General features: G+C 28.4%; 1 protein-coding gene across 1 annotated transcript in view; it reads left to right on the forward strand.

Annotated features, from left to right (window-relative positions):
* Window positions 1–1,734: 1,734 nt before the first annotated feature.
* Window positions 1,735–13,489, forward strand: part of LOC107454842 (receptor-type guanylate cyclase Gyc76C) — a 216,790-nt gene continuing 205,035 nt past the window's right edge. Inside the window, exon 1 of the mRNA XM_043048989.2 lies at window positions 1,735–3,609. Within this exon, the coding sequence (XP_042904923.1) occupies window positions 3,229–3,609 (381 nt within the window). The 5' untranslated portion in view covers window positions 1,735–3,228. The remainder of the gene's footprint in view (window positions 3,610–13,489) is intronic.

A 13,489-nucleotide genomic window follows, 5' to 3' on the forward strand; every position in this document is an offset into this window, starting at 1 on the left:
AAAAAAGTAGTTTATGGTTTACGTACGTGCCTTTTTTAATAATTACTAATTTTATTTTTTTATTAACGTTTAGTGTAAAAAATATAAAGTTTATTTTAATTCAGTGAATTTTATTATTTAGGCAATATATAGTTTTTGAACTAAATAATATTATTCAATTCCTACTATTAGTTCACGCTCTCCCTATATCTTGTTCAAATTTGCAGTCGTTCATAACGAAATCAAGCATCACTGGTTGCGGTCAGTGTGCGGGTGGGTGACCACTTGGATCAGTCTGCGTTGGGACCGAGGGTGTGCGGTATTGGTCCTCGTTTAGCAAGTTTAAATTAAACTATTACCAAAATCCATTTTTGCCTTAAAAATTATGTCTGTCATGTTTATTCAAAAGAATATTTATAATATTTCATATGAATACTTTTCAAATTGATGTTAAAAAAAAAAAAATTATATAGTGTTATCAGATACTGATTAAATAAACTAAATGCAAAATAGCATATTGCCTATATGCTATTTGGCATAAATAATGTAAAATAAATATTTAAAAAGAAATTTATTGCATATACATGTATTAAGTTTTTTTCTTAATTCCTATATATTTTCTTAAAAATTGCTTTTCAAAAATATTTAATTTAATGTTATTGTTTAATTACTTAATATGTTGACATTGGTGCACCAATTTTCTTAAAAATTGTTTTTCAAAAAAATATAACTTAATGTTGTTGTTTAATTACTCAATATGTTGACATTGGTGCACCAATTTATAAATCGATACAGATGTTTATTCAAAAGAATATTTATAATATTTCATATAAATTATAATTTTTCGAATTGATGTTAAAAAAAATAAATTCATATAGTGTTATCAGATACTGATTCAATAAACTAAATGCAAAATAGCATATTGCCTATATGCTATTTGGCATAAATGATGTAAAATAAATATTTAAAAAGAAATTTATTGCATATACATGTATAAGTTTTTCTTAATTCCAATATATTTTCTTACAAATTGTTTTTCAAAAATATATAACTTAATGTTATTGTTTAATAACATTAAGTTACATATTTTTACTTGTATATGTTGACATTGGTATATCAATTTTCTTAAAAATTGTTTTTCAAAAATATATATCTTAATGTTGTTGTTTAATTACTCAATATGTTGACATTGGTGTACCAATTTATAAATCGATGTATAAGTTTATTCAGAAGAATATTTATAATATTTCATATGAATTATAACTTTTTCAATCAATATTAAAAAAAAATAAACAAATTTATATAGTGCTATCAGATTCAACAAACTAAATATAGCATATTGCCTATAACGTTTTGAATCATGACTTTTCATAATTTCCACATTTTTTCTATTAATTTTTTACAATGACATTTTGCATTTAAAAAATAATAACGTTAAATAACAATAGTTTTTTATTAATAAAAGTTCTTTAAGATAAAATCTTTCTTCGCCAATAGAAGAAAAAAATAATCGAGCTAATGAAATAACTCGAAAGACGCTCATTACAGGCTTTTCGCTCTGAAGTGATAACTCGTTTATGCCATTTATTCTCTTTTTTGCTCCACTGGCTTTTTACCTGTTTCATCAAACCACGTGTCATCAAATTGCGAAGCGCTGACGTAACAAGAATAGAGAGAAAAAAACGTGCGCCGTTTGCGACAGCGACGGTATTCTTTTCACTTTGTATACCGCCTTGTGAGCGAACGGGCGCGCTTGTGAAACAGAACGCGCAGGTCGTTCGGCATTCCAGCGAACAGATTCGCCCTGAACGGGACCTAGGTACTTACTCTTCCCCCTCTCTTAGAGAAATGGCATGGAATTATCAGCTGTCTTCGCTTTCAACTGATAGTGGGCGAGGTTATTCAATTGCTTACATTAACTGAAAGAGGAAAAAAAAAAGAACAAAACTTCGAATGTTGCCCCACATGAAATATCGTTTTCTTCCCAAGTTCGATCAACTGACAACGAGGGATTTAGTTTTGAAAGAAATCACCTAGATTAGAAATGGTGATATTATAAGAATAACTTAATCGCGAACGCTTGATTTTTATAGAAGTGATGAAAAGTTTTCTCGAACACGCAACAAGTTGTTGGATTGTTTATCCCAGCCGTATTTCAGCGGTGTTATCAGCTAAGATCGCCAAATGTTTCTCAAGAGTTGACGGTTTAAGATAGATAAATAACTCACTTAGTGTTTAGAAATGCTGAATGACGGAGAGAGATATCTCATACGGCATTCAGCAATGATTGCTTATGATTATTCAGTCGCTGGGAATTTCTAGGCTGATTTTTATTTTATGTTTGGAATAATAATTTATTTAAATTAACTCTTGAATGTTCCTTGCTTGTTGGAAATTGCTGAATGGTGTTCATTGGATTTGTTGTTTTTATTCGTGAAGCCGATAATTATCAGTATTTTTTATTTAAAAAAAGTGAAAAATTATTTTGTGCCAATAGATTGATGATTAAAATCCAGTGACTACGGATTTATGTTTAAAAATAATGTGACTGACTGAAAATATTGTATGCCAACGACATGATATTCGAAAAATATCATTAAAATAGATGTATGACTGAAAATATTGTATGCCAACGAATGATATTCGAAAAATATCATTACTATGACTGAAAATATTGTGTGTTTACTGATTGATGTTTGAAAATACTATTATGATTGATTGATAGCGAAAAATATTGCATCTCTGCCGGTTGATGTTTGAAAATAATATGATATTTGATTGATGATCGGAATATTTTATTGGCGTTTTGTTTTTATGAGAATAGACGTATCAAGATTTTTATGCATGTTGGAATAAAAGACATTTATTGTTTTAAAACATATCTTTGAACGAAGCACATAATTTGCTAGTTTTGTCATTTTTAGTGTTTTTGAGAAAAACAAAATTATAAATCATATTATTTGAAAGTTATTGAAATATTTTTTATTTATTTTATCAGTAACAAAATATTGTGATATCAAACTAGTTGAATCTTTTAAATGTTATAATCCACCCCGTGATATTGTGAGAAGAAAAAAAAATATTGGAAACAAATTTTAAGTGTCGTTTATATAAATGTTTGCTCGTTATTTATGTTTTCACACGATGCAAAACAGTGAAAATGACTGAAATTAGAATAACATCACTCTGCATTCTATTTTCATTACGACAGACAATCAATCATGACAGGTTTAGTATGAATTTTTCTCAATGAGTCTTATTTCAAGTTCCCTGATGAAAATAGTCTTGGTTTATCTAGTCTATGTTTTGACGTTTAGCAAAGTGTATGCCAGTGGCCATATCAACTTAACTGTTGGCTACCTGGCTAACATGCATGGGAAGCCACGACAAGGTATCATTATCAGTGGTGCCATGACATATGCAGTGAAACAAGTGAATGAGCGGAAGATATTGCCCGATAATTATACCTTGGAGTTCATATATGAGGACACTAGGGGTGAAACACTTTTGGGTACGAACGCCGTTATTAACATGTGGCGCAAAGGTGTTGTTGCCTTTTTTGGACCAGAAAATTCATGTGAAGTGGAAGCGACCGTATCAGCTTCCGTGAATCTGCCTATGATATCGTATGTAAGTACATATTACTTCCTCTCTTTTTTTTCTTCTTTTAAATTAGACTAATATGAAGTGCATCTTAAACCTTATGTTAGGTATTTAAAGTACAGTAACTATTTATGCGAAATTTTTCTGTTAACCACTTAAAAGAATTATACAAAAAAAAATAGTATAAAAAGTATATGCATATTTTTCAGAAGAATTCAGACGATTACATAGAACAGTGTTTCCCAAACTTATGACTTTTGAGTACCCTTTCTAAATTTCTCATAACACTGTGTATCACTCATAAAAAAATGAATGTATGTTTTACTATAAAAACTTCCACAAAATTTAAAAATCACAATTGGCTGTTGACACCACTAATTATTAACTGTTAACTCTGCAGAAAATAGCCAATAGAAAAATACGTAATCGTAAATTTTCATGGCTAGCTTTGTTTTTAAAAAAAAATTTTGAAATTTTTGTTTGTTGCAAGAATTCGTCTGTAGCAAGGTTTTTTTGCATAAGAACGCGTACCCCCGTTAAACTGTTCCCGTACCCCTGAGGGTACGCGTACCACACTTTGGGAAACACTGACATAGAAAATTCCGCCTGATTACAAATTCAGCAATTTTTTTTTCTACGTGCAGAAATCGCATCAGCGGTTTAGCAATTTTTTACGGGAAAGGGGGTTTAAACATAGTTACAACCGATTAAAAAAGCCCGGCAAAAATAGTTTTTGCCGGTTTCATTGGCAAATATAATAAATTTCGGGTATAATACAACAAAACAGATGTATTTTTCTAAGTGATATACATATTTTTCTAATTAATACAATTACAATTTACTAGTTTTTGACTTTTAATACATGGTTATTTCGCAATAAATGTATTGAGCAACAATAATAATAAATAATCATAATTGAATTCAAAATTTAATTAATAAATTTATTAACTAATTTATCAATTTACCATTTAAATAATCAATGATTATGCTAAAAAAAGGTTTATCATGAAAAAATAACATCATTTTGTCATTGTAATCAGGGTTGTAAAAAAGTTGGTCTTTTTGGAAAAAGGCCAGGTTTTTGGATTTTATTAATAAAACACGATTTAATTTTTTAAAAAAAACCAGTCTTTGTTATCTTTGTAAATATTTTATTGTTCAAAATTAACGTGCACGTGTTTAAATTTATTTTATTGATGACTATTAAGTAAAATATTATCAGTAAAGTTCGTTATTCTATTTATTTTACTTTCTCTTAAGAGAAATAACAGATGAAATATAATTTGATTTTAATGATATAATCGTTCGCTCCTTGTTTAATTCAAAACCTGACATTTCTGTTTGAAATTAATCCTAACTTATTTCAGTCTTGTTGTAATTCATCTCTTAATTGTGCTTTATATTACTTCAGATTAATTTTTTGTCAATTTAGCTAAATCTTTTATAAATTATGCAAGCAAGATGGGAAAACCAATAGTCGTTATCAAGACACATCTATTGGTATAAATTAATGCGATATTTCTGAATAAAGAATAATTATCCTATATATATGATTAACTTAATGTAATTCAGTGGAAATCAATATTGGGCACATATGGTATAGTCACTTAGTCAGGAATCTTGCGTTAATTCTTCGCGTAAGATCTTGTGAAAACAAAATGTAATATTATATTATTATTAATATATTATTATATATATTGCTTCCAAATTATGAAAAAAGATTTAAAAAAAAAACATGATGGTTATGATATTAAATAAAATAGGCATTTCTAGTTAAAAATCACTGGAAAAAAATCAGTAACCCTCGAGATATCATAAAAAGCAATGCAGTGTAGCTCTGACGTTTTGAGCTTTTTTTTTGTTGTTGTTGTTCCTTTTAAAGGTTACTAAGGTGGATGATGTTCCTAATGATACTATGGATAGATAGTCACCAAGATGGCTACAAATAAGAGCCAGAATGTTTATTTTGATATTCTGGATTACTCTTTTTATCTTTCTTTAGAGCGTCATAAGTATTCGATTAATAGTTTTATTTTTCAAGATGGTAATAAGCCCACCGAAATGTAAGAATTGCATCTCGATTTGCCATCAAAATCCCCTGGTTTGAATCAACACCTTCTAGCCTTACTCTTTATTAACGTCGCGATGTATAAACCATACCTTCGCTGTAGCCATATAAATCGTCTGCATTTATCGCTCTTGCAATTGTTTTATATTTTTAACAATCAAAAACAATTAAACAATTATTTTATGCTTGACTAATCTAGTTTCATGAATATATGTAGAGAATTTAATAAAAAAACTTAAGTATTTTTTAATTTGGGGATTAGAAGCTTAGTAAATCAGTATAGCTTATTTTAATTAATGTATAAATTATAAAAGTTTCACTTCAGGTGTTTATAAAACTGTTAACTATATTTCATTTAAATAACGGGTAATTTTTCTAGTAATTAGAACAGAAGGAAAAATATGAGAGAAATATGATTTAATAATAAGATTTTAAAATTTCATTTAGCATAAAGGCTATTTCTAAAGTAATTTTACAAAACATTTATATATATTTCAAGATATGTTTTTAGAGTAAAGTAATTTGAAAGATACATGTATTTTATAGAGATAATAACCATTATTTTGCACATAAGTATTTTTCATCTATCAATATTATTGTATATTTTATTAATCTACTCTTGAGAAACTAATTAATATCATAACTCCTATTTAATAGAATTTACTTAAAAACAAAGTAGATACACTTAATAGTAGTAGATACACGCTGACATTAAGTATCTTATAAAAACATTTTTACAATACCTTAAGATTTTACGTTTACAAAATCATAATTAGATGTGCCAAAATGTTTTTCCAAAATATACAAGTTTTACCGACATTCAACAAGTTTTACCAATCATATGCATGCTTGACGAAAGTTTTGGTGGTAGATGATATGCTAGATTGAAAAAAGAACTCGAGGAAATATATGACAATGTCTCGAGTTGATAATTACGGCATTCGTAATGCATTAGAAACATCTCATTTAATGTTTTTGACAACTCTATAGCACTCTTTTTAAACAATTAAGATATTAAAAAAAATTTTTTTTTCTTAAAGTATAATACTTAAATGTTCACTAAAGCAAAGGATAAAATTTAAAGCTTAAATATGCGGATAAATATTGATTGTAAAACGCATAGGCTGCAACACTAAGTTAGAATAAAAGAGGGTAAAAATGCAATTGCGGAATTTAAAACTTATTTTAACAATATTAACTTAAACATAATTTAAGTTACCTAGTTAAGACTATCTTGCATTTAGCAAAGTTGAATGTTAAAAAAAAAAAAAGTTTAAGCAAACATTTAGTTTACAATAATGAAGATTCACAGCTACATAAATTTTAAAATTGTCGCCTACATAAATTTAAAAATTGTTTTTGTCTTTTTTGCCCGCTGAGCTTTCAATCTTAAGACATAAATACTATTTATATTAAGTTGGTGCTTCGTAAACGATAATTTCGAATATAATTGTATCCTCAAATTCCCTTAAATTGGCTATACCTTCTCGCTTCATCTAGTGAATTGAAAAATACTGGGGAAACGCTTATGAATATTAACCGTTTTAGTCCCAAGTAGCGTGTTTGCGCTGTTGACATTTTATATCGAGAAAACCAGTACATTTCGAACATTGTCAGGGGTCTGTCCAGACATTTTGTGAAAGGTCCGTTTTTCGTGAAATTGTGAAAAAATTACTCACATTCTTTCAACCAGGGTCCGCTTTTATGAATTTGTGCAAATAGGGTCCGGTTATTGCAAAAAACTTTTTCAAGGAGTTTTTAAATTGTAAATAGATACAAGATTATGCTCGGCACTGTAAAATTATAATAAAAAAATTAAATTTTCAAAAATAAACAGCAATTGCTGCTTCTAAATTAGAGATGCAACACACAAATATTTGGTATTTAGCCTATACTGCTGACCGCAGAATATTCATTTCAGACGAATAATGGAAGAATCATCTGCCGAAGACAAAACTTAATTCGTTTACATCTATCTTTCTTGTTTTCTGCCCTGGGAAGGGTTTATTCGATTAACAAAACAGTAATGAAGATAAACAAATTTGTAAAGGGTCCGATTAAAAGAAAAATCATCTTGCGAAGGGTCCGTTTTTAAGTTAAAATATTTTGTGAAGGGTCCATTTTTATGAAAATATATTTTGTGAAGAGTCCGTTAACGGACCCAAATTTCTTCTAAACAGACCCCTGATTGTAGACAACTGACGGTGCGTTACCAATTGTTGAAGTCGCGCACTCAGATTTCCTTACTTCTTGTTTTGGTTTCGTCTTATCATTTTGAAACACACAATTATTAACAATGATAAACAATCCGAAGAATACATACAAGAATACATCCGATCGCTTTGCAAACTACAATAAATGTGACGGAGCTGTGAGAAAGAGACACGTTACCTAACAAATACAAGAAGCGCTATTGCCTCGATTGGGATTCATCGATGTAAAATAAAGAAGCACTATCGCGCTGCTTGGTATTTCTCGACAGAAAATAAAACAAGTGCTATAACGCTGCTTGAGTCTTTTCGTACTTATTTAGAGAAAGCACGGCTGCGCTGTTTGGGATTCTTCGACAGTGACCCAAATGGTTAAAGTATGCTTCAATGTCTAGAATGGTCAAACAACTTCGTTTAGTGCCGGGATAGTCTGGTTGGTAGTACACTGGACCCATGTCCAAGAGGTCGGGGGTTCGATCCTCGCCGGCCGAAGACTCCCCGTGTAGTAAATGACGACTGATGCTCGTTAAATTTGTCAAGTCTCAAAGTCCTCTATGTTTCCATAACAAATCAATACATCTGGGGGCACTGATCTAGGAGTTTCCTTGTCTTCTGGATAGATTCAAAATTACAGGGCTATGGAGTTGAACATTAGTATTGTAAACCCAAAATTGGGTCGGCAGTTCAACGACGATTATAAAATAAAATTGTAAAAAACAACTTCGTTTAGCTAGGGCCAAATAATACTAATAGATGATTTGGATAAAAATTAGGAACATTTTAATAATAATTTCATCCTTTTGCTTCAATTAAGAGATTAATAAATTATTTTTACTGACTTACTATTTTTTTCTAATAATCTGTATATTTATTTTAAAACTGTAATGCAAGGATATTTCATTCATATTTTCTACTTTTTTTTGTTGTATGGTTTGAATAATGATACCCTTAAACTAACGTGATTTATAAAATTTTTATTGAATAAATTTACTTAACTGGTAATTATATTCTAAATTTGAGGCATCTTTAAAATTGATTTCTCAAGAAATTAAGTTCACTTAGAACGCTTATCCTTTATCCACTACTTTCTTATCCACTCCTTATGTAAACAATATTATCAAGTAAACATAGACTTAATCACCCTTCTGATATAATAAAATCACCCTTCTGATCATTTTCAAAATTGAACTTTTAATATCCTCTTAACAACTATCTCGTATGAAATTGTTGTTTTTTAAATACATTATTTAACTAAAACGATCCCAAAGTTTATGAACGTTCTTAGATGTAGTTATGAATAATCTCCCGTCACTTTTTATTGTTTGAGAAGAAAACCATACACGGAAAAAGAATCTGATAACTTTATGGTAATTCTGGTAGAATAAAAAAAATCATAATTCTGGTTAATAAAACTAAATTATGAGGTATTTAAATCAATCATTTGGTAATTTTCCGTTCATATGATAGCGGTTTACCACAAATTCTGGTTTTCACAATTATAGTTCTTATGATCACACATTTAGTTAAAATTGCAAAACTGAAAAGTTAATTTAACCGAATAAAGTGTTTTCATTCCAAGCTTTGTTATCGTGATAAACCTACCAAAATTTACCACATTTTCCGAACTTTATCACGCATTATAGAACCCTATTTAATTGTTAATTTTACCAAAATATGTATCAAAACGCTTCGGTAAAAATTACTTAGCTTTTTAGGGTTCCCATATAGCCAGAAACGTGGTAAAGCTTAACATATTATGGTAGTTTTGACCATACTTTTTTCCTCAATGTAAATATTCTAGAAGGATGCTTTATTTTTTTGTCAAACATTATTTAAAATTAGAAATATCAGGAAAATTTAATTTAATGGAAGTCTAAATAAAATGAACTAAATACTCAACTAAAGAGTGATACAAAGCGTACTTTGTATCGTTTAATACCATATCGTATCTTAATACCAGATATTAATACCATAAATTAATACCATATATGTATCTTATTAAATACCATGTATTAAATAAAAGAAAATCTGGAAATCATAACAGATGTATGATTTTTATTAGTTTGTCACTAAAAATCAAAGTTTTTATTACAGAAGGACAGTTTTAGTTTAAATTATACACTGAAAACATATTTAAATATATCCCAATTTTATTTTGTGATTGTTATAAAATTAGGTCATAAATAACTTCACGCTAGAGAAGAATTTTTTTTAATAATACAAATCTGTATCTACGCATTTATGTAAACTCGTAGCAGGATTTATTTTCTATATCAAAAATTACAGAAATTGAAAATTAATAATTAAAAAGAAATTGAAATTTATTTTGGAAGTACTTTTTAAAATAAAGGTTTTTTATTAATAAATGTGTTGTTAAACCATTATTTTGCTGTGCAGTTTGGGAAACAAATGCAATTATGTCATTTTAATGTTGATGCTTGAATAGCCGCATTTAGGCCAAAACCTCTCTTTGGGGATAATTTGCCCCGAAATGTTATTTCAAATTAAATGATTTTTGAATTGCTGAATTGTTAAAAGATAATGCATAAATATTTTTAGAGAGTAAAAAAAAAAAAAAAAAAAAAAAAAAAAAAAAAAAAAAAAAAANTGCATAAAAAAAAAAAAAAAAAAAAAACTGTCAATTTTTTAATGACAATGGAATGTAATATTCTTAGCACACAACATATCTTAACCCACTGCATGTCGTATTTTAAAATGCAGTTTTCTCCGCAAGCAAATTTTTCCATGTTATCAGATAGGGAAATAGTATTTTGGGGAGAAACATTCTTCTAATTTTGGCCATTTGCTAAACCGCCAGTGGATTAAAATGTTAAAGTTTCGTGGTGGAAAAAGCATTTGACCAAGGGGAAACTAGTGGTCGTAATTAGGCAACCACAACTTTAATTTAAAAAATTTTTTTATGTTCGTTTGTTTTTAAATTTGTTATTGCTTGTTTTCTTTTTTTCAAATTAGAACATAAGAAGGAAATATCCCTTGATTCATTGTGTATAACATTAGCTAAATTATAACTTCAGAATCCGTGGAAATGTGCTGAGTGTTAAATCTTTCTTCTTCTTGTGTTTATGTCAGTTAAAAACAAAAACATGAAGTCAAAGTTATGTGGCTTGTTCGTCATGCAATATCTTTGTATTTTGACATGGCAATAACTATAAATCAGCGGCTTTTGCTTGTCAGAAATAATTGTTTATAATCAGGATGTAAAGTGCGCAAAATAAAAAAACGGAAGATCCTGAATAACGTTTGATCGGATCTTCACGTTTTAAGACTCCATCTTAATGATTTGAAGGGGTGACCTCAAATATGCTAATTAATTGGTGCAGACGATATTTTAAGTTACGAAATCAGACACAAAAATGTACTTTTTTTGAATTAATATGCCCTTTTTTTCGACATACTCGAACTTTCGACCACCAAGATATAGGGGGTAGCCACAATCTAGGAAATAGGGTCCGCATAGTTTGGTCAAGAGATCGATCCAAATTTTAAACCCCATAATCTTAATTTTATTTTTTGCGTATTTCACTATATCTCGAGAACTTTTTAAGCGAATTGATACGTTTTTGGACTGAGTTATAAAATTCGTTTATCCAAAGATAAATCGAAGCAAAAAATAAAGTTTAGTAAATATTCACTATTTTTATTATGTTACTTAGAAACAGGGTTGGGTTTTTGCCGTCAAAAACTGGTTTTTGGCATGACAGTGGTAAAAACCGTGTTTTTACCAGTAAAAACTGTCAAAAACCTACTGTTTTCTTTAATTTATGGCATATAGCGGACAATATATTATTTTCACTTAATTGCCTTTATAAATGAATGTTGTAAATGATTGCTATTGATTTTGCAACTATATACATGTATTCTTATAGAAGGATATACATTCATACAGAAATATTGTAATATACTTATTGAAAATAGTGATACTTAACTTTTATCATTATAGCTTGATTTGCAAAGGATTCAAAATTTTGCACTTCTTAATTGTTAGAAATAAACAAACAAACAAAAAAACTTGGAACTATTAATAAATTCAAGAACTAAAAAGAAGAATTTAAAATTTGGCATTTCTTAAATATTAGAAATAAGCTAAACAAAACTTTCAAAACTTGTAACTACTAACAAACTCTAAGTCAAGAATGACTTGACATTCTTCAGTAATGTAATATGCCAAACAAAATGATGCTTGGAAATGTTGAAAATTTTGTTTAGTATCCTAATATTTTACTTCAAATAGTATGTTTTGATATAATCATGTTGGGAAAATGCAAGAATCTGTTCTTAAATATCTTTTAACAACTTTTTTTCTAATTTTATTGCCCAAAAATGAATTAATTTTAAATTATAAGCAGTTAAACTCAAATAAAAATACAGTTTTACCAAAACTATGGGTTTTTGACAGAGGGGTTTTTGACATGACGGTAAAAACCATGGTATAAACCGGTAAAAACCGTCATGTGTCAAAAACTTGCCAACCCTGCTTAGAAATAGTCGAAAAAAAACAGAATTGTAATGTATACAATGTTTTACATTATTTTAAAGTATCTAGTTTTGCTAGGTAAAATATAAAATTTAGGCGAAATCGGTTGAATAGTTCCTGAGAAATCGAATTTTAAAAAAGTAGTGTATTTAAAATATGTTTTCCCAGGAACTATACAACCGATTTATCTCAAATTTTGTAACTTGCCATATAAAATTAGTTTCTTTAGAATTATGTAAAAATTTATATACCTCACAATTCGAAAGTTTTACGACTGTTATAAAATAAAATAATAAAAATTAGTAAATATTTACTAAAATTTACATTTTTGCGTGGAAATATCTTTGGATAAATGAATTTTATCACTGTGTGCAAAGATAATAAAAGATAAAATAAAATTAACATTAAGGGGTCAAACTTTGGATAGTTCTCCTGCCATATGGGAACCATATTTCCCAGATTGCAATTACCCCCCTATGTTTAGGGAGTCATAAATTCGAATCTGTCGAAAAAAAGCATGTTGAGTTAGAGAAAGTACGTTTTTGTGTCTGATTTCGCAATTTAAAATATCGTCTGCACTAATTAATTAGCATATTTGTGGTCACCCCTTCGAGTCATTAAGATGGAGACCTAGAATGTGAACATCCAATCATTAGATCAAAATTTATTCAGAGTAATCAGTTTTTTATTTATTTTTTTAAAAGAAAATAATTAAGCAAAATAACGTATTTGTAATTCAATAAAAGCTCTATTAAGCTTTCGAATATACCGTATAATTTAACGGAAACTATTGCTTGACGTTTATTTTTTAACACGCTTGACTACGATTTTTGTTTTACAAATTATCCTCACTAAGTTTAAAGTATTGCAAAATCAAAAAAAAAAAAAAANAAAAAAAAAAAAAAAAAAAAAAAAAAAAAAAAAAAAAAAAAAAAGAGCTGGAAAAATAAATATTTTTCTTACTGGGGTAAAAAAATGACCCCTTTTTAACTGTTTGAGGTATTTCTATGATTATTTATTTTAAAAATCAACCTAAGCAAATAAAATTTTGATATTGTATACTTACACATTTTATGAAAAATCTAGCTACGAATTAGCTTCAAAGCCCACTTCGATCTTCAAAAACAAAATAAG

The sequence above is a fragment of the Parasteatoda tepidariorum genome, chromosome 3 (genome assembly GCF_043381705.1).
Source record: "Parasteatoda tepidariorum isolate YZ-2023 chromosome 3, CAS_Ptep_4.0, whole genome shotgun sequence".
In the NCBI taxonomy this organism is placed as follows: Eukaryota; Metazoa; Arthropoda; class Arachnida; order Araneae; family Theridiidae; genus Parasteatoda; species Parasteatoda tepidariorum.